We start from the raw sequence: 26,356 nt of genomic DNA, 5'->3' as shown, positions 1-26,356 counted from the left end.
ATGCCTTGCAACAGTTTTAGCATGGTCAAATAGCAAAACTTTGGCTGGGCATGCTGGGATGTGTAGTTCTACAACAGCTGCTGGACTGCTTATTGCCCGCCTCTAGGTTATACTGTCGACTGCATGTGAGAAGCCAGTGACTGTCTGGCCTCCTGATGGCTGTTTATAGAAGCCGGTTTATTTTCCAATCCATGTTCAAAGGGGATATAAAATCTAGATCAGAGCCATCTTCCCAATCCGCCCTATGCCATCATACATAGTTATTTAGGATATAAACAGGTATATCGTTTTACAGGATCGAAGTCAGCTGTTGGGCTGCATAGTGAGTACTATTTTACTGCAGGCGCTACAAGGTTAATCTTTTTATATTTTGGTGGAGAAACCATTTAAAACTGTCAGATAAACATGACTGGGGATGGTTTAGTTCCCTTATGGAGATCATTAACTACTTTTGAGTGTAGATTTGCAATGTATTATGCCGTGCATAAAGGGTGGGATATGGGATCTGTGAAAACGAAGTACGTGTCAGAAGACAAAGTATTCCAGATAAAAGAATGCAAACAGAAATTATTTAAGTTGTAGCTTGGTGATGTGCTACAGCCCTGTGAATAGTATTCTGTAATAGATGAGCTTACCATTTGTGATTTGCAGTCTTCTAATAACCAACCTTTAGTATCTGCTGCATAAATCAAATGTAATTGTATGGTAACTGTTAATTAAGACAAATATCAGTGTTGCTCAAAGTTTTTGAGCTGTAACACCTTCATTCAGCAATGTGTTTGTTGATGGTCTTTTGGCCAGAAGCCTGAAGTCTTCATTTGCTGCTTGCGATCTCTCCCTGCTGCTCATATTCCATCTGCATTTAGCATCATCCGAAGGAAACTTACCATCAATCAGCTCCTCTGGTGTGTACTGGCAGCTTGCTGGCACATGGGTTGATTAAGTCAGTGCTTGGACTCCGCGTCTGTGTCTCATAACACCCCAGAAGGTTGAGAGATTTCAACAAACAGCCCCTGTTTTTATCCTTGGCTGAAACGACTGGTTAGCATTCAACAGAATCCTCTCCACCAAAAGCAGAGAAGTGCCAGCACGCCTGGCCTTGTTCTGAGACAATTCTGCTTTTTAGCATAGCATAAGATGCCAGCCCACCGGATAGAGCGATTGCTATGTCCGAGCATGAATCTCTGTCTAATTAATCTTCCCTAATGACAAGAGGGGAACTGTATGTGTTACACCAGGTGCTAGTTTTCTTATAATGTCAAGGGATATGTGTTTTAGGCCTGTCAGAGCTGAGGGTATCTTTGTTTTTTGTTTTTTTGATTAGCGTTTTTGCTTTGAAAATGTCTTTGGGAATGGAAAGTAAATTGTTCAGTCTGCATATTACATTATATAGCTGCAGTGTAAACTACACATGATTTTCTTCAGTTTGTTGGTATATTTCCTTATGCTAACCGTTAAAAGGAATATATATATATATATTATATATATACAGTGTATCATAAAGCCCATTAACAACCAGTGACTTTTATATTGATTTTTGCTCCAAAAATGGTTACTATACCTCATCTGTGTGGTACTTTAATTGTGAATACCCATTTAGCTTAATGAGGACCTGTGCCTTTTTATTTCTTTCTGACATTTGTGTCTTGTTGAGCAATCCTTTATGTATGTGTTCACCCATGAGTAAGCATATAATATAGCATGTTTCCTCCATTCCTCTCCACTGGAGAGCCATGAAGTCGGGGGTTTGTTGAAATTCTCTTAATGTCAGAGGATTTGACAAAGAGACTGGAACTGGATTCAAAAATAGATTTATTTACCAGACCTAGCGGGAGAAGGAGGAGATACAGATGCAGGACATGATATTATTCTTGTTCTAATGAACATTTAGCATTTTTCATTACGATTAAATAGTTGCTTCTGAATTGACTGATATCCCTTGTAACTTTTCATTCTGTTTAGTCTGCCTGAAGTCCCTTACTATAGTGCAGTCTGTGGGTAATTCCTTTAAACAGAATTGTGTAACACATCTCTAACAATATGCTGACTACTTCTAATTCAAGCTATGTATTTGTAGAAGATAAAGCGCTGATTAATTCAATCACAAACGCAAAATGGTTACTCCAATTGATGAGAACAAACACTTCTTAGAATATATTTTGCAATAAAAAATGTGTTTTAAGTGTAAGATGGCACAAGTGTGAATACAATTTATACAAATAACATAAATAGAATATTTAAATTCTTATGGTGTTTAGTCCACATCAGATGTTCAGCCACTGTACGTGACCCTCATGATGACATTATGCGGAAAAGAAACAATAAACCATATAAAACTGATTATATAACACATAGATAATAAATCAAGTTTTTGGAAGTGCACTAAACACTGATTCTTGTTAGTGACTGTATAAATAGCGTACCCCACTCACAATCGCAGTGGGTAAAATCAGGCACATCAAGGTATCTTTTGTCATTCATAAATCTTCATTCACTCCTTTTCCACAAAATGCACATGTATATAAATAGGGACGTACCCTACTTACAATCAGCAAGCTGTTTGACACGCATATCAATGGTATCTTTAGGGAGGGGGGTGGGGAACAAAAACTAGTTTTCCTCCTCTTCAGATCTAGGCCAATGGCTTGTCACCGAATTGACGTGAATATTATGGTAAAAATAGCGGTATTACTAGTATCAGTACACTTTATTACCACATATGACACAAAAACTAATACCATAAAAAGATAACTTTTTCTCAAGAACGCAGGCTACATGGGTTCCGTTTAGTGGTCAAAGTGGCTAGATAGATGGTAAAGAAAATAACCTGAAAAGATGGTTTGCAAAGTCCGGAGACCCCTGCAACCACAACGTCAACAGTCCACAGTGTCCAATACAGAATCCAGTAGTCCACCCCTCCATCGACTTGTTTTGATTTGATGCCACAAATCTTTATCAAGGTATAGGGTGTAGATATCTAGAGCCAGTATTTATACCCCTCTTAATAAGGTTAATTGGTCTAATATGTGATCATAGGTTCCCCCTGTGTGAACCCAACCCTACTCTATGTATAACCATAACACGTCTGCGGCATGAGGAAGGACTGAACTGCTCCCCTTAACAGCTGAATGCTGATACATGTGGAGGCATGCCGCTTCCGGTCATCAGACCGGAAGTACCCGGCGCAACTGGAATTAACACACACAGAGGACGGAACCTGGATAAGGACTTTGGATTTTTACAAGACCTGCAGTCGTGTTATGGTTGTACATAGGGTATAACGGGAGCTCAGTGTGCCTTCAAATGCGTCTTATTGACACAGTGATGCGGATAGCTAGCACAAACGATTTGTAGCGCATGGAGGATAGATGTATATGGACACATCTGTATATGTGTGTATATAATCAATTTTGTATTGTTTGTGCTTTCTTTTCCGCATAATGTCATCATGAGGAGTGGCTGAAAATCTGATGTGGACTAAACACCATAAGAATTGAAGTATTCTATTTATGTTATTTGTATATATTGGATTTCTACTTCAGGGTCCATAGGGTATCCACAGGATACCTTGGGTATAGGTGTGACGTCAGTCGCAGGGCACCAAAGAGTTAAGCTTTCAGCCTCCCAGGATGCACTAGGTCCCCCTCCTATACCCCGCCCCCGGGCCAAGGCACCTCAGTTTAGTTTGGTGCCCGGCCGGAGTCGGGTGCACCTGTTGGAGTGGGGGCTAGAAGAGCCCCTGAAGCTTTTTCTTCATGCAGCTGTGGCTGCACATCTGGATGAACAGCATGGGCAGTCAGTCCTGACGTCCATGCTGTCTTCCCTACACCCCGCCGGTACCAGAACGCCGGTACTGATCCGGGGATGCTGGTGGGCGTCTGGGGTCACAGCTAGCGGTGACCCCAGATGCTCCGGACCATGGCCGGATTCAAGGGGGACAGAGGTAAGCAGCGGGGTCCCGCGGTGGGTCCCCGCTGATCACATGGTCCTAAGTCCCCAGGCAGGGGGCTCCCTGGGGACTGGCTGCAGCGTGGAGCCAGGCGACCAACCTGCGCTTCCACTACCCCCTGGGACAGCGGACCGCAGCAGAGCGGTAGCGCTGCGGCGTCCCAGGGGTTAAATGCATGCCAGGGGAGCGCGCCTTCCCTGTCTCACAGCCGGCGCCTCCCCCGCTGCACACAGCCCTCTCTGCACTGTGCTGACTGGTCCTGTGTCAGCGCTCCTCCCCCAGGCCAGCTTCTCTCTGCTCCTCGGCGGCCATCTTCTCTGCAACGCATGGTGAACGCTGCTGGAAGTCTGGAAGGAAGCATCGTGGTCTGGGTCCCCCCGCATACCTCTCCTCCGCTGTGGCTCAGGTCTGTGTATGCAACGCTGTGTCCTACCAGGCCCTGTGTCTGTGTAGTTGAGTGATCAGCGCTGTTAGTGCAGGAATTGTTATTTCTCTGCATTGTATGTGACTGTGCTAGCGCTGCCTGTAACTTTTCTTCTCTAAACTGTCAGCTTTATTACTGTCCCTGTTCTTTCTGCTAAAGCCCTTGCGGTGCGGTGCTGCAGGGTGGTCTCTCGCCTATTTAATACTTAATTGGTGAGAGAGGTCACATACGTGGTGCCATCATGTCTGAAAGTGATTTTCCCCTCCGGCTACAGTGTACCACGTGCAAAGTACCGTTAGCGGAGGGGGAGGGTAGCGCGGAGGGCCTTTGCCGGCAGTGTTTGTCCATGGCGCGGCCTATTACGGTTACAGCACCGGTACAGGAGCCGCCCTGGGCTTGTTTCGCTCAGGCGTTAACAGCTTTAGTGGGCCAGTTAGCTCCGCAGCCCGCGTTTACTCCGATGGGTTTGTCCCAGCAGTCTGTGGTGTCGTCACCCATGCAGGGGTTCCCACGACAATTGGTGGTACCCCACAGTCTCCCTATTTCCCCGCTCCCGGGTTCTCAGGAGCCAGCGTGGGTTAACTCCCTGACGAGTTCTGTACAGCACTTGTCGGATGTGTTGCAAGGGGAGTCTGTGATGCGGCCTCATAAAAGGCCGGTGGCGTCTCTGTCCGCTCCTTATGAGGATGACGAAGGGACGTCTGATGATGGGGAGATTCTGGATCCTTACGATCAGGAACCTCTCCATACTAAGGACGCTGATGCTAAGTCCAAAGTATATATTCCTGGACTTATTCGGGCGGTCCGCACAGCCTTGGTGATTGAGGACGAAGTTCCCCCAGCGGCTAAATCTAAGTATGCCTTTTTCAAAGATGTGAAGGGCGATGCCACAGTCTTTCCTCTTTCGGGTCAGTTGGTGGACCATTTAGAGGAGGCGTGGAAACAACCTGGCAAAAGATACCAGCCGCAGAGACGCCTGGCGGTGGCTTATCCGTTCGCGGATAATTATTTTGCTAAGTGTGAATCCCCTCCACAGGTGGATTCTCACGTGACCCGTCTTGTCCGTAGTGCCACATTGCCGATGCCATCCATGTCCTCCCTTAAGGATGCTACGGACCGCAAGGTAGAAATCTGCCTGAAGTCCGCTTATTCCCTTGCAGGGGGGGCAGCACGGCCGGCTATGGCCATTTGCTGGGTTGCCAGAGCGATGGAGCGCTGGGCGGATTCATTAGAGGCTTCTTTTGAATCCGACTGTCCGGCCAAACAGGCGGAGTTGATTGGCAATCTCCGTGATTCGGCCACCTACATCAACGAGGCGGCTCTAGACATTAGTACTCTGGTGTCTAGAATTTCTTCAGCAGCGGTAGCTGCTCGTCGCACCTTGTGGCTGCGATCCTGGAAGGCGGACGCAGATCCAAGAAAGGTCTGGAAGCGTTGCCGTTTACCGGAGAAGTTCTCTTCGGTCCGGATCTGGATAAGATTGTGGCCACGCTGGCGGCAGCCAAATCTGCTTGTCTCCCGTCGGCCGCTGCTCCTTCTGGTTCTGGACCATCGTCCTTTCGGTCATCTAGGGCCCAGGGCAGGCCCAAACCACAGTCGTTTCCTCGACAGGCTGGCCCTAAGAAATCGGTCAAGCCCCGGAAACAGGCATGGAGTACCAGACGTCCGGCCCCCAAGCCAGATGACAAGCCTGCGGCCTGACGGTCCGGGTCTCCCCTTGGGGGATCCCAGGGTGGGAGGCCGCCTGCTGCAGTTCTCCCGGTGTTGGTCGTTCACTACGACAGACACTTGGGTTCTGGAGGTGGTCTCTCACGGGTACGCCCTCTCCTTCCGGCACAGACCCCCGGCTCGATTCTTCACCACGGGTCTACCATCAGACCGGAACAAGGCTACGGAGCTGCGGAAGGTATTGCACACTATGCTCCAGGCTGGAGTTATAGTGCCTGTTCCATTCTCCCAGAGGGGCCAGGGTTTCTATTCAAATCTATTTTTGGTACAGAAACCCAATGGGTCATATCGTCCGATTCTCAACCTCAAAGCACTCAACAAGTCTTTGCGGGTCCGGAAGTTTCGGATGGAGACCCTACGGTCCATCATTCTGGCGCTGGAACCTGGGGACTACAGGGTGTCATTGGACATACAGGACGCTATGGCGGTCATGGCGGCTTCTCTGCGGCTGCAAGGAGTCCGCATGTTGCCGTACTTGGACGACCTGTTATTGGTGGCAGGATCTCCAGAGCTCCTGTTACACCACTTGGACCTGACCATTGCACTGCTGCAACGGCACGGCTGGCTAATCAACTGGCAGAAGTCCACTCTAATCCCGTCTCGGAGGATTCTGCATCTTGGAGCCTTATTGGACTCGGGACAGCAAAGGATCTTCGTGACGGAGGACAAGATCTCTGCTTTACAGTCAAGGATGCGCAGTTGTCTGCACAGCCGCCGGGTGTCCTTACACTCGGCGATGAGGTTACTGGGCTCCATGGTGTCAGTGTTCAACATGGTGGAATACGCCCAGTTTCACTCCAGACCTCTGCAGCACCTGATCCTGTCCAAGTGGAACGGGCTGCCTCAGTCTCTGAAGTTCCAGACGATTGTGCTCACCCCGGAGGTTCGCCTGTCCCTTGCGTGGTGGTTAAAGACGACCCACCTCAACAAGGGACGTCCGTTCTGGGTTCCAAATTGGGTCCTGTTGACAACGGACGCCAGTCTTCGGGGCTGGGGAGCAGTTTCGGGTCCACACTTGTTCCAGGGCAGGTGGATGCCGACAGAAGCGGAGCTTCCAATAAATATCTTGGAACTCCGTGCGGTCTTCAATGCTCTCCTGCAGGCACAGCGGTTTCTCCAGGGTCACCCGGTGCAGGTCCAGTTTGGACAATGCTACCACCGTGGCCTACATAAACAGGCAAGGAGGAACTCGCAGTCGGGCCGCTCTCGTAGAGGTCTCTCGGATCCTGGTTTGGACGGAGCGCAATCTTCCGGCCATATCAGCGGTCTTCATCCCGGGAGTGCTAAATTGGGAGGCGGACTTTCTAAGTCGCCAGGACGTTCATCCAGGGGAATGGTCCCTGCACCCGGACGTTTTTCAACTACTGGTGGACAGGTGGGGTCTTCCAGAAATCGACCTCATGGCGTCCCGGCACAACAACAAGTTGCCGGTGTACGGGTCTCGCACAAGAGACGAAGGGGCGTCTCTGGTGGATGCTCTGTCCGTCCGGTGGACGTTCAGATTCGCATACCTGTTCCCTCCGGTCTCCCTTCTTCCACGGGTAATCCGGAAATTCAAACAGGAAGGAGGGACGCTCCTGTTGATAGCTCCCGCGTGGCCCAGACGGCACTGGTTCTCAGACCTTCAGGGTCTGTCCGTGGACAGTCCTCTGCGGTTGCCGCTACGACCGGACCTTCTGTCTCAGGGTCCTTGTCTTCACCCGGACCTGACTCGGCTGTCTTTGGCGGCGTGGCTGTTGAGACGGCCATGCTGAGGTCCTGGGGGTTTTCCAGCTCTGTGGTGCGTACCATGTTACGAGCTCGGAAACCGTCTTCCGCGAGGATATACCATCGCGTGTGGCATACGTTCTTCCAGTGGTGTCGACCGAGAGGTTATGCACCGCGGGAGTTTCGTCTGTCTCGGATTCTCGCCTTCCTGCAAGCGGGACTAGATCATGGGCTTCGCCTTGCTTCTTTGAAGGTACAGGTTTCGGCCCTATCTGTCTGGTTTCACCGTAGGATTGCTACAATCCCGGATGTGCGCACCTTTATGCAAGGTGTTCTCCGTATTCAGCCGCCCTTTGTTCCACCTGTGGCGCCTTGGGATTTGGCTGTGGTCCTGAGGGCTCTCCAAGGACCGCCGTTTGAACCACTGGGCTCAGTGGATATTAAATGGCTAACAGCTAAGACTGTTTTCCTTCTGGCCGTTGCTTCAGCCAGACGTGTTTCTGAGTTAGGGGCTCTTTCTTGTAGACCCCCTTTCTTGGTTTTTCATGGGAACAGGGCAGTGCTCCGCACTCGGCCCGAGTTTCTTCCCAAAGTTGTTTCCCAGTTTCATGTTAACGAGGAAATAGTTGTTCCGGCCTTTAACTCACCGGGTCTTTCCGTGGGTGAGGCCTCTTTGGATGTTGTGCGGGCCTTAAGGACTTATGTTGACCGCACTTCTTTGTTTAGGAAGTCGGACGCTTTGTTGTCCTCTATGGCTTCTGTAAAAAGGGTTGGCCTGCTTCAAAGCAAACTTTGGCAGCCTGGATCCGTATGGCTATTTCTGAAGCTTATCTTCATGAAGGCCTACCGGTCCCTCCTTCTCTGAAGGCTCATTCCACTAGGTCTGTGGGTCCTTCGTGGGCAGCTCGACGTGGTGCCTCGGCAGTTCAGATCTGCAAGGCTGCTACGTGGTCTTCTGTCCATACCTTCGTGAGGTATTACAGGTTTGACACCTTCGCCTCTCAGGATGCTTCCTTCGGGCGGCGGATTCTCCTTTCTGCACAGGAGCGTCCCCACCCTTAAAGGATACTGCTTTGGGACATCCCCAAGGTATCCTGTGGATACCCTATGGACCCTGAAGTAGAAAATATGAGATATGGTAAGAACTTACCCTTGTTATCTCTATTTCTACGAAGTCCATAGGGTTCCACAGGACTCCCGCCCTGTCGCACCTGTGCTGCAGATGGGCTTTGCTCTGGTCACCGGTTTTCCGTCTCCCTCTGGTGAGAATGTGATTCTTGTATGTGTCCAGATCTTTGTTCTCTCTCTTCCTTCTCCTCCTCCGGCCTATGGCTTGGTAACTAACTGAGGTGCCTTGGCCCGGGGGCGGGGTATAGGAGGGGGACCTAGTGCATCCTGGGAGGCTGAAAGCTTAACTCTTTGGTGCCCTGCGACTGACGTCACACCTATACCCAAGGTATCCTGTGGAACCCTATGGACTTCGTAGAAATAGAGATAACAAGGGTAAGTTCTTACCATATCTCATATTTTCCACCTGCGCCATCTTACACTTAAAAATTTTTTGTATTGCAAAGTTCCTTTATCATAGGGGATAGCGATACTCTTATTTTGTTCTGTGTAGTAAGTAGGCAGCAGGCTAAGCGCACGGAGCAGATATCCACTTATTTGTTATTGTTATTAGAGTATAGCAGACACCATATTGAAGTAATCCACCTACATATGTATGGCTGATAGTGAACTTCTTTGGTTAAGAGAATACTTGTTTAGAAACCGAATAATTATACCAATTTTCATATCCAAAAAGAATGTTTAAAATATATATCTTTATAAATATCTGTCTAATCTATACTTATAATAAAGTTGTAATGGTTGTGTATGTACATAGAATTTTTTTTGTAGAAATGTGCTCCTTGGGATTGTATGAACTATGGAGACAAAATTTCTTTCTACTTCAGGCTCCATAGGCTCCACAGGGAGACCTTGGGGTGTAGGTGATGGGAACCAATCCGGGCACCACGCAGTTAAAGCTTTCAGTTCACAGGATGCACTGGGTCCATTCTCCCTATGCCTCGCCCCCGAGCCAGAGGTACCTCCGTTTCGTTGGTGCCCAGCCGGAGTCGGGTCACTATTTTGCAGAGGGGCTGTTTAAGCAGCCCCATAAGCTTATTTTCTTTATTTAAATTTTACAGAATAGAGCACGCAGCAGCAGACTGTCCGTGGGACGTCTGCGCTGCCGCGACGCCAGTACTGATCTGGGGATCTCGGTGGGCATTAGCCAGGGCACCCGGAGAGGACCCAGACTGCACCAGGACATCAGGGGACAGGTAAGGCGGGTCGCCGCTTGCGGTGACCCGCACGTTTTGGCAGTCGATACCACCAGTCTCAGGGGACAGACCGGAGGTGGCTGAGTGTGGAAGCAGGGTCCGGCCATCCCCGGGGACAAATTGGTGCGGGAAACCACCGTCCCAAGGGTTAATAATCAGCATGGGGAGACAGCTTCCCTGTTTAAGTGGCCCCTCAGCTCAGCGCGCCTTTCCACTGCGGTCTGGCTTCCCTGAGCTGCTCTCCTCCTCCGGACACGGAGGTCTCCGGCGGCCATTTTTCTTCGTGGTGCAGTCTCCCAGGACAATGCATGATCTGGTCCCCCTGCATACCTTTTTCCAGGGTCAGCGTATGTAGCACTATTGCCTACCAGACACGGAGTTTGTGTAGTTGATGGCAGTGCCGCTTTGCAGCGTCTTTCTTGCATTGTATGTGACTTGTACTAGTGCTGCCTGTCTGTCTCCTTTTTCTATATGTCCGCTTATGGCTATACCCTTTCTCTCATTCTGCCCTAAAACAGGTGTTTTTAGGGTGGTTCATACCTGATTTAATATATATATATATATATATATATATATATATATTGTAACATGACCGAATTAGGGGTCCTAGTGTTCACTCTAGCTCCGGTGGCAGGCAGGGCGCAGGAGCTAGAGAGGGCAACTTTCAGCGGGCGCGCGCCCAAAAAAGGGGCGTGGCCATGAAAAGGGGGCATGTCTATAAGACGCGTCCACTTTTCGACATACTTGGGGGCGTGCCCAGCACTTACAGACACGCCAGGCAGCCCCCAAGCGCTCCAGACAGTGAGAATAGATGCCGGGCGCATGCGCCCGGCGTCTATTTTCCAGCGGTGACCGGGTCACTGCACATTTCTCCACCTGCGGGACACTGCGACCCGCGGGTGAAGACGGCACCCGCAGGCTGTCAGGGCAGGGCACTTTTTGCCCTCCTTCTGGAGGGCAGGGTGCTTTTCGCCCTCCAGAAGGAGGGCAGTGCGCCATGCCCCGCTGAAACAGCCTAGCAGGAACGCTAGGGTCCCTCTCCTGGGGTAGATGGACTCCCTCTTCACACACATAGCAGCCGGAAAAATAGTACACCAGTCTGGGCTCTCGTACTAGCTGGTTGGTACCAGTCTTTATTGTGCAACGTAAAAGGAAAACAAAACATAAAAATAAAGGCTAGCCCGTCTGGGTGCTAACTAGACAAGAGGTTCCCTCTCTATGGAAATAGTGGGGCCTACTGCCTCCACCATCAACACAAGCGTATGCACAAGACTTACAGGTACTTTTCACCAAGTGTCTCTGAGCCAGCCAGTCTGCTTGCTCTCCTAGGTATGAGACAGGAGCTTACAATCACACACAGCCTATATCAGCCAGTTCCAGGTGCAGACCCTAATGAGCCTGCTGACAGGCCAAAAAGGCCAAACCTGGAGTGGCCTGTGGATGGAGCCCTCCCTCTCCTCACATCCACACCCCCAGGTCACAAACCGGCTTTTCAAAAAGCCGACACTCAAATCTGCTTCACTGCAGACTTTTCTCCTGGGGGTTTTTAGAACACACAGGTCAAAAATCTAGGACAAATGTATCTACCACTGACCACTTTACCAGTGTCCCTATCACAATATATATTACAATATTTGTGAGGTCTGTCACATACTGTTGTGTGCTGCACTGTGCCATATTTAGGCAACAGGTTCCTGCAGCTTACCCAAGCTAAAGACAGGACCAGTATATTGCTCCCTGTTAGTATTTTTACATACTCGTGGTTTCTTTGTACTCAGTGCCATATTGTGCATCATTTTACCCTGCAGGCATGTCTGACAAGGGTAATGAACACATTCCTGTATGCTTGCAGATTATGTACTGTAGTTTTCAGTGCAGAGGACGTGGTTCGGGATGAGTTATGTGTGAAGTGTTCTAACACGCCATGTACCTCGATCCCCCGACATCAGTACAGGAGCCCCCTTGGGCAGCTTTTTTTTCAGATGCTGCCCTCCATTGTGGACCGCCTGGTGGTCCCGTCTGTTTTTCCTCCTATGGGGGTACCACAGCAACCCGTCCCTCCCTCACAGGGAATACCACTGACAATGCAGACCCCTCCTGTACCACAGCAGGCGGTCATTCCCACGGTGGATAAAGGGTGATGAACCGCGCTCACTGATATGACTGTGGGGGTGGATTGAGGCAGGAGGGAGGGGAGAAGAGAGGTGGGGGGAGGGGATGTGCGTGTATCTGGAGGTATGGGGGTAGGGGGTGTAAGAGTGCTGCGCCTGTGGTAGGAGTACCTGTTCCTACCTAGTTTAGAGACTGGTAAAAGCTGGGTAAGGCGCGCTCTCTATATGGTGGGGCAGTGTGTAAAGTGCTTGGGTAAGAGTGATCTGTATGACAGAGAGACGTAGACGGTGGTGTTGGGTCAAGGTAATTTTATTGGTTTAAGGTGGGTAGGCACAATGCTACTAGAGGGTAATTGACCCAGGAGCAGTGGGGGGAAGAGCAGGATGGGTGCACGGGGGGGAAGGTGGGTAGACCCTTTTAGGGGGCTCCTTTTCCGTGCAGTTCTGGACCAGCACGTTGTCCCTGCTGGACCTTTGGTCGACAGTCTTAACGCCCGGCACAGTGTAGGTGGAAGTCTGGTAAGGATAGATGATGTGGCGGCGTCCCGCAATTTGTACAACTTACCTACCGGTAGGTGCCTGTGTAGGCGTTGCGATTTGGGGTTGGTGGTCGGCAGTCTCTGATGGTATACAGCGGCAGGTTAGATGGCCGTTCTTGTTGTGCTGCAGCTACTGGTGCGGCTGTGCCCCGTGATGGTGGCACAGTTGGTCTTGTTTGCGCTGGCAGGGTGGGTCAGCGTGGTGGATGGAGCCTGGCTGGATGCGCAGGCTGCGGCAGGTCGGCGTCTCCGTGTTTGGGATGCGGGCCGGTACCTGCGTGTGTGCCACGTCGTGCAGCGGGACGGCCGGGTGAGGCTGTTCGGATGAGGGATGCCGTGTGTGTGCAGTGAACGCCGGCTCCTCGTGGTTCCTGCGGCTGTTGGCGCCCAATGTGGGGCAGGGGCGGGGAGGCTGAGAGCCGGGCGTGTCACGGTCACAAGGCGGGGGTGCCGCTCGCCGGAGGTGCTGGCAGCTCCTTGTGATCAGCGGTCGCTGGGACAGCAGGGGGGTTCTTCAGCAGGAAAGAAGGTTTCCAGGACGTGATGGTAGGTGTGTGTCTCCAACGCGTTTCGGCTGTGCCTTAATCATGGAGGTTACTGTTACATGGTGCAGCAGTGTTTTAAAGGTTGGTGTGGAGGTGGGTGTGTACGGAATTGGCCAATGGGGGGGAAGTGTGTGTGCACTGGGCGTGGTCAGGAGTTGATGGCAATCTGGAGGTGTTCTGTTGTTGGAGGCCAATGGGATATTGCCGGATGGAAAAGGGTAATGACAGGTGTGTGGGCGGGCTTAATGACGAGTGTGCAGGTCTGTGGGAGGTGACGCTCTGGGGAGCGGAGTGTAGCGTGGTGGCAATGGTTAATAACAGAGGGTGATCGGACATGATAGGGAAAGTTGGTGTGGCGATATGGGCGATGTCATGTGACCACTGGGTGTAGCCTGGGTGTGTAAGGGTGACGGGGTTAAATGACGTGGTGGTAAAGGTTAATAGCAGGGGGTGATCGGACATGGTCTGGGGAGTTGCTGTGACGATAAGGGCGAAGTCGTGTATCAAATGGGTGTTATCTGGGTGTGCAAGGGTTAAGGGGTAACGTGGGGATGTAGGGGTAGTGAAGTGTGGTGGATGTGTGGGATGATGGCGCCGGGGTTCAGCCAGTCGCACGGGGGGTGGCTGGTGGAGGGGAGTGCGGGTGGGTCGTGGTAGGTGGTGATGGGTGTGTGTGGTGTGCTGCGTTCCGGTGTGATTGTGTGTTAGTGTATGGGCTCAACGGGTACTGTATATGTGTGTGTGTTGCACTTGGTGTGGTTGTGTGGTGTTGGAGGAGGATAACTGGACTGGGGGAATTCATTGGGAAATGAGGTTGTGGACAGTCATGCGGATACGGGGTGGTATATTGACATGTGGGTAAGTTGCTATAGTGCGGAGGTGGTTCTGGATGGTGCAGGTGTCACTGTCGAGTGGATGGGCTGGGGGGGTGTTGGGGATGTAGCGGGTCGGTGCGGTAGTGAAGGGGGGCTGGTGACTGGGTGGTATGGTTGTGGGGACGTGTGTGTGTGTGTGATATGGGTGTCGAAAGGGGGCTAAGTGTGGTTTTTGGGGTGTAAACGGCGTGTGAAGGGGGAGGGGTGCTGGAAGTGGGTCAGAAACGAGAGGAGGTGTGTGATATAGCAAGAGGAGGGGGGGTGTTCGGGGGTATTATTTACTAATGACAGATCTCGTTGATCTCGTTGTCGATGTTCAGACCACTGGGTGCCAGGGTAAGAAGTGTGATTATCCATTTGAGTTCTTCCTTGTTGAGTATTCTTGTGTGGTCCCCTCCTCTCCAGTTCCTTTGTATGTGTCTGATCCCTATGAATTGTAGACCAGTGATGTTGCTCTGGTGATGTTCGAGGAAGTGTACCGGTATGTTATGACTGTCTGCTTTGTTAATGATATTTCTGAGGTGTTCCTTGATTCTGGTATGTAATGGTCTGATGGTTCTCCCTACATACTGCTTGTTGCATGGGCACTGTATGAGGTAGATCACATTTTTAGTGTGACATGTGATGTGTTCCCGTATCTTGTAGGTGGTGCCCGTCTGTGTGGAGGTAAAGGATGTGGTGGGTTTTGTACTCCTATAGTTTAGATTGGTGCAATTGGAGCATGTCCCGCAGTGGTAAAAGCCTCCCTTCAGTGTACCTTTGTCTATTGTGGTCTGTGTGTGTATTGATGGGGGAATGTGGTTCGTGACTAGCTTTTTGTGTATGTTCGGTGCTTTCTTGTAGATTACTCTGGCTCTGGGTGGTAGTATATGTGTTAGTGTTGCGTCTTTTTGTAGAAGGTGCCAATGTTTGTTTATTATTTTCTTAATGTCGTGGGCGTGGCTGTTATATTGTGTGATGAAAGCAGGGTGGTCATGTGTCGTCGAAGTGTGGGGTTTGTATTCGAGAAGTGGTGCCCTTGATTCTTCTGCTACTTTATCCATTGTGTCTTGTAGTGTGGGTATGTGATAAGCTTTATCTGCAAATTGTTGTTTAAGAGTTTCTCCCTGTGATATGTAGTCTGTTAGTCTGGTGCAGTTTCTTCTGAGTCTTTTGAATTGTCCTATGGGGATGTTGTTGAGCCAGTTGGGGTGGTGACCGCTACTCGATAAGATGTAGCTATTGACATCGACTGGTTTTTGGAAGGTCTTTGTGTGTATTTGTCCGTTGTGTATGAATATCTGTAGGTCTAGAAAGTTTACCGAGGTTTTGCTATAGTCTGTGGTGAATCGGAGATTTTTGTCGTTATTGTTAATGTAGTTGATGAATTCTAGCAGTGTGGATTCTGGTCCTTTCCATATGCAAATGATGTCGTCTATGTATCTCCTCCAGAGGACCAAGTTTGCCTGCCAGTCATGACCTGTCCATATGTGGGAATCCTCCCACCGGCTCATGAACAGGTTAGCATAACTGGAGGCAAACTTGGTCCCCATTGCGGTCCCTGTTTGCTGAAGGTAGAAGTTATTGTTGAACCATCCTCACACATAATTACTTTTGGTTCAACAATAACTTCTACCTTCAGCAAACAAGGACCGCAATCCACGGTGGGATTACCACAGGGTGGACCTCCACCATGAGTGGATATTTTCTCTACCTCAGTACAGAGTCTGGCAACCACCTCTACTGCTCTTTAGACCATGTTGCAGAGTGAGAAGCCCGTTAGGCCAGCTAAGCGTCCTGTGTTGTCACCTCAATCCACACAGCTAATGTCTTCTAATGATGGAGGGGTGGCTGATTCCTCTAACTCTGTTTCCCCTCCGCAAGAGGCGGAGCCTAAGTTAAGAATTAATATTGCTGCCTTTGTGCGTGTGGTCAGATACGTATTGATTATAGAGTATCCAAACACCCCTTGTTTAAACAGTTGAAGGTGACTTCAGCAGTATTCCCTCTGTCAGATCAGCTGGTGGATCACATGGCTGATACCTGGCAATTGCCTGGTAAGCGGTATTTGACCTCCTGTTACCCATTTCCTGAGGCTCATTGTAAGAAGTGGGAATCACCCCCTGCAGTGGATTCACACGTTACACGGTTAATTAAAAGTGCACTGTTACCTTTGCCTTCCATTTCTTCCTTGAAAGATCCTACGGATAGGAAGGTGGTAACTTGCCTAAAGTCTATATACTCTCTTTCAGGAGCTGTTGCCCGCCCATCCATGGCTATCTCCTGGGTAGCTAAGGCTATAGAGAGTTGGGCCGATACACTTGAGGACTCCTTGGAAGTTCCAGAGAATCCGGTGTCACTAGTCAGCCATATTAGGGATGTGGCTGCATATATCGGTGAGGCTGCTCTGGATGCTAGTCTTCTGACATCTAGGGCCGCGGCCATGTCTGCTCGCCGTTCCCTGTGGCTACGCTATTGGAGCACGAATGCCGATTCTAAGAAAGGCCTGGAGGCCTTACCCTATCATGGGGAGATTTTGTTTGATCCAGACCTGGACAAGATTGTTGACATGTTGGCCAAATCTGCATTTCCACCCTCAGCATTTGCTCCTGCAAAGTCTCAAAGCTACTCCTTTAGGTCCTTTCGTCCCCAAGGAAAATCCAAAGGGCAGTCCTTTCCTAGACAGTCCGCTGCCAAGAAGACTGCCGGCTCCAAACCGGAGGATAAACCCGCAGCCAGAGTGGGAGGCCGACTTCCTCAGTTCGCTCAGTGCAGGTGTCAAACCACCAAGAATGCTTGGGTAAGAGAAGTGGTCTCTAAGGGGTACGCCCTCTCATTCCTTCGAAGGCCTCTCCACCAGTTTTTCTGCACAGGCCCTCCTACAGACAAGACCAAGGCCTTGCAGATCCAGAAAGCCATACAGTCCTTGCTGCAAGCAGGGGTAATTGTACCAGTGGGAAGCAGTCAGGAAGCCAATGGACGTAATCTCGACCGCCGGCTTCCCGACTGTCTAATCCCGGCAAGGCACTAATGACATTAGACCTACGGCGGGAGCCCGACACCCGGCTTACCGATCGAAGGTAAACCGGGCGCGGACAGCCGCGGGGGGAGGGTTAAGTTAGGGGCTCCCGGGGGGGACTTAGGGTTAGGCAACCCCTCGTGAGGTTAGGTTTAGGCTAGGGGAAAGGGGGTTAGGGTTAGGCACCCCCGGGGAGAGGTCAGGGTTAGATACCCCCGGGGGGACTTAGGTTTAGGCTGCGGGGAAGGGGGAGGTTAGGATTAGGCACTTAGGGGGGATTAGGGTTAGGTACTAATGGGGGGAGGTTAGGGTTAGGCACCCCTATGGGAGAATTAGGGTTAGGGGGTAGAATTAGGTTAGCAAATACTTACCTTTTGACGTCGGGATTTTCACCCCTGTCAAGCTGCCTCTGGTGGGATTTGAACCGCTGGCCATCCGGCCGGCAGTAAATCATACTGATTCCGTCCCAGTTCCAGTATCTCAACAAGGTACTGGTGGTTATTCTACTCTCTTCTGGTTCAGAAACCGAATGGGTCTCATCGCCCTATCCTCAACCTCAAATCTCTGAACAAGCTCCTCAGGGTGCCCAGGTTCAGGATGGAAACCTTACGATCCATCATACTGGCTATGGAACCTGGGGATTACATGGTATCACTGGACATTCAGGATGCATACCTACATGTCACCATATTGCCTTCTCACCAGCATTATCTGCGATTTGCTATACTGCAACAACACTTCCAGGTTCAGGTGCTGCCCTTTGGCCTATCCACGGCTCCAAGGGTATTTACCAAAATTATGGCTGTCATGGCATCCCACCTGCGGAGTGAGGGTATCTGGCTCCTACCATATCTGGATAACCTCCTCTTGTTGGCAAGTTCTCCAAAAGTGCTTCACCGCCACCTGCAACTGACAGTTGCTTGTATACAACACATGGGTGGTTAGTCAATTGGAAAAAGTCCTCCCTAATTCCCTCACAGAGGATGGTTCAATTGGGAGCCCTTATGAATTCTCACCAGCAGAGAATCTTTCTAACTCCAGAAAAGATCTCCAAACTGAGGCTACGAATACGCAGATGTCTCCGCAGTCGCCGGGTTGTCAGTCCACTCGGCGATGCAGGTTCTGGGATCCATGGTGTCCACATTCAACATGGTGGAATTTGCTCAGTTCCGTTCCAGGCCCCTGCAGGGGCTGATCCTCTTCAGGTGGAATGGATTACCCCACCGGATCAGGGCTCAGACGATGGTACTCTCTCCGGAGGTGCGCCTGTCTCTATCTTGGTGGCTATTGACGTCTCATCTGACCAGGGGTCGTCCCTTTTGGATCCCGAACTGGATACTCCTAACAATGGATGCCAGTCTCGGGGATGGGGCGCAGTGACCAGTCCACACTCCTTTCAGGGCCGGTGGACAACTGTAGAGGCATTCCTGCCCATCAACATATTGCACGCCCGTGCAGGTTCAGTCCGACAATGTCACCACAGTGGCTTACATCAACCATCAAGGAGGCACTCGAAGTCGGGCACCAATGACAGAAGTGTCATGCATTCTGATATGGGCAGAATCTCATCTCCTGACCATTTCGGCAATGTTCATTCCGGGAGTTCTCAATTGGGAAGCGGACTTCCTCAGCTGTCACGATGTCTTTCCAGGGGAACGGTCTCTTCGCCACGAGGTGTTTCAACTCCTAGTGGACAAATGGGGTCTCCCAGAGGTGGACCTCATGGCTTCCCGACACAATCACAAGTTACCAGTGTACGTGTCCAGAACAAGAGATGCTGAAGCAAGTGTGGTGGATGCTCTGTCAGTGAAATGGACCTTCTCGTTTGCGTACCTATTTTCTCCAGTCTCCCTGCTGCCTCTGGTTCTTCGGAAGTTCAAGCAAGGCGAAGACACTGTCCTGCTGGTTGCTCCAGCTTGGCCCAGGCGTCATTGGTACTCAGATCTTCGGAGTCTCTCCATCGACACTCCGTTTCTGGTGCCTCAACGTCCGAACCTGTTGTCTCAAGGTCCTTGCCTTTACCCGGACCTGGATTGTCTGTCTTTGACGGTGTCTTTCTTGAGACATCCCTCCTAAGGTACAAAGGATTCTCTAGCTCGGTCATCAACACAATGCTTAGAGCGCGTAAGCCTGTCCCCGCCAGGATATACCACAGAGAGGTGTTTCGAATTTCTAGAATCCTGGCATTCCTTCAAGCTGGGTTGGACTTTGGCCTACACCTGGCCTCGTTGAAAGTGCATGTCTCTGGGATTTGGCAGTAGTTCTTCGGGCCCTCCAGGGTCCTCCATTTGAACCACTAGATTCAGTGGAACGTACAGTCAGGTCCATAAATATTGGGACATTGACAGAATTTTCATATTTTGTCCTCTATTCACCACCACAATGGCTTTGAAATGAAACAAACAAGATGTGATTTAACTGCAGACTTTCAGATTTAATTTGAGGGTAATTACATCCAAATCAGGTGAACGGTGTAGGAATTACAATGGTTTCTATATGTGCCTCCCACTTTTTAAGGGGCCAAAAGTAATGGGACAAACTAAACAATCCTAAATCTAACTTTCACTTTTTAATACTTTGTTGCAAATCTTTTGCAGGCAATTACAGCCTGAAGTCTGGAATGCATAGACATCACCAGACGCTGGGTTTCATCCCTGGTGATGCTCTGCCAGGCCTCTACTGCAACTGTCTTCAGTTCCTGCTTGTTCTTGGGGCATTTTCCCTTCATCAAGTGAAATGCATGCTCAATCGGATTCAGGTCAGGGGATTGACTTGGCCATTGCATAACATTCCACTTTTTAGCCTTAAAAAACTCTTTGGTTGCTTTTGCAGTATGCTTCGGGTCACTGTCCATCTGCACTGTGAAGCGCTGTCCAATGAGTTCTGAAGCATTTGACTGAATATGAGCATATAATATTGCCCGAAACACTTCAGAATTCATTCTGCTGCTTTTGTCAGCAGTCACATCATCAATAAATACAAGGGAACCAGTTCCATTGGCAGCCATACATGCCCACGCCATGACACTACCACCACCATGCTTCACTGATGAGGTGGTATGTTTTGGATCATGAGCAGTTCCTTTCCTTCTCCATACTCTTCTCATCACATCACTCTGGTACAAGTTGATCTTTGTCTCATCTGTCAATAGGATGTTGTTCCAGAACTTTAATGGCATTTTTAGATGTTGTTTGGCAAACTCTAATCTGGTCTTCCTGTTTTTGTGGCTCACCAATGGTTTACATCTTGTGGTGAACCCTCTATATTCACTCTTGTGAAGTCTTCTCTTGATTGTTGACTTTGACACACATACTTTTACCTCCTGGAGAGTGTTCTTGATTTGGCCAACTGTTGTGAAGGGGTTTTTCTTCACCAGGGAAATAATTCTTTTGTCATCCACCACAGTTGTTTTCCGTGGTCTTCCGGGTCTTTTGGTGTTGCTGAGCTCTCCGGTGCGTTCTTTCTTTTTAAGAATGTTCCAAATAGTTGATTTGGCCACACCTAATGTTTTTGCTATCTCTCTGATGGGTTTGTTTTGATTTTTCAGCCTAATGATGGCTTGCTTCACTGATAGTGACAGCTCTTTGGATCTCATATTGAGAGTTGACAGCAACTGATTCCAAATGCAAATGTCACACCTAGAATCAACTCCAGACCTTTTACCTGCTTCATTGATAATGAAATAACGAGGGAATAGCCCACACCTGTCCATGAAATAGCTTTTGAGTTGATAGTCCCATTACTTTTGGCCTCTTAAAAAGTGGGAGGCACATATTGAAACTGTTGTAATTCCTACACCGTTCACCCGATTTGGATGTAATTACCCTCAAATTAAATCTGAAAGTCTGCAGTTAAGGCACATCTTGTTTGTTTTATTTCAAAACCATTGTGGTGGTGAATAGAGGCCAAAATCTGAAAGTTCTGTCAATGTCCCAATATTTATGGACCTGACTGTAAGTGGTTAACAGTGAAGACACTTTTTCTTCTGGCTATTGCATCTGCCAGGAGGGTGTCAGAATTGGGAGCAGTCTCCTGTCGTCCTCCTTTTCTGATATTTCACCAGGACAGGGCAGTGCTTCGTACTCGCCTGAGTTCCTTCCTAAAGTGGTTTCTAGTTTCCATCTTAATCAGGAAATTATAGTACAGGCCTTTCTATCACCAGACCTCTCGGCAGGTGAGGCCTCATTGGGTGTGGTCCGCGCCCTCAGGATTCATGTGGACTGTACCAGTTCTCTTTGGAAATTAGACTCCTTGTTTGTGCTCTATGGTTTTCACAAGAAGGGTTGGCCAGCCAATAAACAAACATTGGCTAGATGGCTTCGTATGACTATCTCAGAAGCTTACTCGCAGGCAGGCCTGCCTGTTTCAACTTCTGCTAAGGCTCATTCTACTCAGTCTATGGGTCCCTCGTGGGCAGCTCGCCATGGCGCCTCAGCTGCTCAGCTTTGTGAGGCGACCCCCATGGTCTTCTGTCCAGATCTTTCTAAGGTTCTATGCATTTGATACCTTCACCTCTCAGGATGCTTCCTTTGGGCGCTGGATTCTCCCCTCAGTGCAGGGGCTTCCCCACCCTTAATAGGACTGCTTTGGGACATCCCCAAGGTGTCCCTGTGGAGCCTATGGACCCTATGAAAATGAGAGTTATGGTAAGAACTTACTGTTTGGAAATTCTTTTTTTTTTTTAAAGTCCATAAGGTTCACAGGGCACCCGCCCTGACGCACCTGGCTTCATATGGGCTATTGTACTGGTCACCGGTTTCCCGTCTCCTTCTCTGTGAGTGTGATTCTTGAGTGTTTTAGTCTACCTTCTCTCTTATACTCCTGTGGCTTTTTACCAACTGAGGTGCCTCTGGCTTGGGGGCGGGGTATAGGGAGAGTGGACCCAGTGCATCCTAGGAGCTGAAAGCTTTAACTTCGTGGTGCCCGGATTGGTTCCCATCAGCTACACCCTAAGGTTTCCCTGTGGACCCTGTGGACCCTCGAAGAAAGAGAGTTAACAAAGGTAAGTTCTTACCATAACTCATTTTCGGAATGTTGTAATTTCCAGCATTTCACAGGAAAATTCAACTATATATTAAGCACTAATCAGGCAACTTATCTTGACTCATGAAGTTGCTGTATACATATCAATCCAGTAGATGGCGTACCAATGCGCAGCTTTATATGGTTTGCTCACGAGTTAGTAGCCACAAATATCTTTTGGTGTTAATCCCTGAAGGAGAAACTGCAAACATTGTTTACAAAGACATTTTGTGATCAATGTCTACAATAAAAAATATACATCACAATATTAGACGCCACTACGGTCTTTGTAATATTAGTTCCACTGAGCAATAACAGACATCCACATGAGCGAAGCTGTGGGCAAACGCTAGTTTAGTAGTAATATATGAAAATGAAAAGGTGAGGATGCTGACCAGGGAGGGAGCATAACGCATTCTGAAGCCTTGTCCAGCATACAGCACACATAATTTTATGTGCTCTCTCTTGGTCTCCCAATATACTTATTAACTGTTGCCCGCGGCTTCGACCACAATCAAAATCGCTTCTGCCAGCATTTTTTTATTTATTTGAAGTGTTCTAGTTGTATTGCTTTGGATAGGGGCCCTGTCGCATAAGTGGCCCTTGTGACCAGCAGTGCTATACAGATTGGTGGCAGCAACTCCTTCCCCCATCATTCACACCAATGTCACTATTTGCCCTGTGCACATACTGCTGTATAGCCTATCTTATTCAAGTGAACGTGGGCCCAAAGCACCTTCTCCCCCCACCCCTTATCGTCCGCGTGCATGGTGCCACATATATCTCTTGCATTGATGATGTCAATAAATTTGTTTTTGTAATTTCTAAGCTTTAACTTGACTGATTGAAATAACACAAAGTTCAGGTTATTTCTAGGAGTTTCCACTACAAAATTATGCAGTTTTTATGAAAATCGGTTTAGTCGTTCTTGCGCCAACTTGGAACAAAAATACACGATGTTCTTATAATATTAGTATGGATTCCTTTGGTCAACTGGTGCACCCCATCTCATGATGATTATATTATCTATGGGTGCATAATTATGAGTCACCTACTTGGTTGTACCCACAAAACCTCCAGCATGCTTATTGTTTATTCTAGTTTATTAAATTCCTTCCTCTCCTAAGTCCATCCTCTCAGCACTTTCTCCAACAATATTATGCCCCTTTTCTAAATTGATGCCCAGAAGCTCGCAGCGTACACAAGGTGTGGCCATATTAATGAATCCTCTATAGCAAAGGTTCTCAATTCCAGTCCTCAAGTACCCCCAACAAGTTATGTTTTCTGGATTTATATAATCATGCACAGGTGTGAGTGGGTTAGTTATTACCACAACTGTTAACATAGAAAGAAATCTTGAAAACATGACCCTGTTGGGGGTATTTGAAGATTGAATTGGGTACCACCACTGCTCTACAGGGAATAATATACTTTAAATCTCAAGATTATGTCCCTCCTTACATTCGTAATAACTTTGTATTTAATACATTACACTACTTGGCATAATTTATTGTTGTACAATATGTGGTCCACTATTAATCCAAAGTAAACTGTAGTCAGTTAATTTGCTTTAATTGTTCTGATGCTCAAATACATCATTCTAAATTTGTCTAGCTGTGGGAAATCACCAAATTGTCTTATGGTTGTTGGGACATGATGTATTACAATTTGAAAAGTTTTTTTCCCCAAAAAAATGGTTATTGTTCTTTTAAGTACATTTATTTATTCTCAAATGTCTGTTTCAGTGAATAGCAGAAATCATGTGGTAGTTATTAAGCTTTCTGATCTCCTAATTATAATGCATCTTTGTTTTGTTTTCATTTATTACCCAGATTATTTGTAGTTTTTATAAATGTTTTGTAAGTGTTCCCACTTAATTCGCTGTGTGCATGCTAAGACCAGAAAACAAGGATTTAATAGTTCTTGGTTAGAACTATACAGGAGTAAAGCAAATAATGTAGTAATTATTGCTACTCTTTTCTTCCCAGGCTGAACTCTGCAGCTCTTTTCAGCCCTCGCTCAACCCTGTGGCTCTTTTCAGCCCTGGCTCAACCTTGCTGCTCTTTTCAGCTCTGTAGCTCTTTTCAGTCCAGGCTCAGCCCTGCTGCTCTTTTCAGTCCAGGCTAAATCCTTTGGCTCTTATCAGACCAGACTCAACTCTGCGGCTCTTGTCACCCTTGGCTCAATCCTGTGGCTCTTTTCAGCCTTGCAGCTCTTTTCGTCTGAGGCTCAGCCCTGCAGCTCTTTTCGTCTGAGGCTCAGCCCTGCAGCTCTTTTCATCTGAGGCTCAGCCCTGCAGCTCTTTTCATCTGAGGCTCAGCCCTGCAGCTCTTTTCATTCCAGGCTCAGCTTTGCCGCTCTTTTCATCCCAGACTCAACCCTGCGGCTCTTGTCAGCCCAGGTTCAGCCCTGCTGCTCTAGTCAGCCCAGGCTCAACTGTGTTGTGATTGACTTTACAAATGTATCAAATGTTTACCTTGTCATATTATTTAATTATAAAAGTATGTCAATGTATTCTAGTAAAAAAAAATATATAGAAGGCACAAAATAGTGTTGTAGTTTTATTAAATCAATGACTGTACCATATTTTTGTTATGTGATGCGCAAATGTGACATTGGTTGGGAATTACCGCATTAGGTTTGTTCTGATTGTCTTCTGGGAGAGCCAATGAGTTACAGTGCACATGGCATGCAGTTCTACAGAAAAACTAACATTGCAATTAGGCTTTTAAATAAGCCAATCACTAATGTACAGGTATATGCCACACATAATATTCTTTAGATCATTTTTCTTAAACTGTCTCTCTTCTCCTACTGTTTAAATACCTTTAGATGTTCTTGAAATTATTTTTGGTGGAAGCTGAAACTTCTGTGACACCAATCTCATGTGAACTGGCAGATTGATTTCACAGCTCTAATTGTAATGCATAATTATTTATACATTTTACAGAACTTAACCATAAAATATGTCTGTTTTGAAATGATTGGGTTTTTTTTCCTTTTTGATTTGTGTAGTTTTTAAAGAATAATCCCTCAATACTTAGTACTTGCTATACGAAGAAGCATTGAATTGCACTTTACTATGATTTTTTTTTGTTTGCCTTTCTAGGCTATTACATCATAAATTATCATTACAATTCATTTTGCATCAGTATTTATTGTCTCTATTGGTTCTAGGTTCGGAAGTTGGATGTATACTTTGAGTATGAGGAGAAGTTAATGAGCAAGTCCACTTTGGATAAGTCTCTCCTAGACATCATCTCTGACCCTGATGGTGAGTTGTTTGTTTATTTCATTTGCTTAGAACCTGACTGGTGATGAAGAGGTTAACCACCCAGGGATACCAGTGGGTGTTGTAGACAGCTAGTTCTGTTTTTGTTCCTAATCCTTGCTTTGCTCTTCAGACCTTGGCTTTGAAGCATGCACACTCGACACCTCATTGATTTGCAATGTCTCCGGCCTCACAGCATGTCTTAAGGAAGCTGCTGGCAGGGATAGTACCACACATCTCTGTACATGGCACCGTCCCACAAAACTGACTTCACATAGGAGTGTTTGTGGGCCAACACCTCATTGTGTATTCAACGTACTATCTCAGCAAGACCTCTGCTGTACTGTGAGACGTACCAAAGCTTTGGAATTATATATTAGCATATATATCTTTAGCATATAGAAGTATATAGTATGTAATAGTTTGCCAGATCTGTGAAGCGGCACAATCTCAGCTGTAGATTACATGCAATAATAATTTAAAAGCCAAAGCCAACATGATTTTACCTTTTAAATTGTGGCAACTTTAAATCTGCAGCCAAAATCGCACCACTTTTCAGAATTCTCAACCTATTACATATACCCCATAATGTATAATGAGCCTCATATATTCCATAACACCATGCACTTTGGGTAAAACCTCTAACACATAAATAGATGAGGGACTTGCTTGATAAACTAGTGACATGCACCATAATTACTTACGGCCTGTGATACACATGGCTGTGGATGCCTGCCTTCTGGCTGAATCTATACTCTTGTTTTGTTCACAAAGAGTTCTGCATTTTTTTGAGTGAGGAGTCACACGATCAATAAAGTACATTGAGAAATTCAGCCAGTGCACTTTAAGTTCATATTATGACC

General features: G+C 47.9%; 1 protein-coding gene across 2 annotated transcripts in view; it reads left to right on the top strand.

Annotated features, from left to right (window-relative positions):
• The window catches only part of SCFD1 (sec1 family domain containing 1), a 141,646-nt gene that overhangs the window by 66,268 nt on the left and 49,022 nt on the right, over positions 1-26,356 (top strand). For both annotated transcript variants that reach the window (XM_088456600.1, XM_088456601.1), the window contains exon 15: positions 25,400-25,496. In XM_088456600.1, the coding sequence (XP_088312726.1) occupies positions 25,400-25,496 (97 nt within the window). The remainder of the gene's footprint in view (positions 1-25,399; positions 25,497-26,356) is intronic.

This window comes from Taudactylus pleione, unplaced genomic scaffold (assembly GCF_031769625.1).
Source record: "Taudactylus pleione unplaced genomic scaffold, aTauple2 ptg000707l, whole genome shotgun sequence".
NCBI lineage: Eukaryota > Metazoa > Chordata > Amphibia > Anura > Myobatrachidae > Taudactylus > Taudactylus pleione.
Note: the sequence above shows the minus strand (reverse complement) of the source record. Positions and strands in the feature narration are given on the sequence as shown.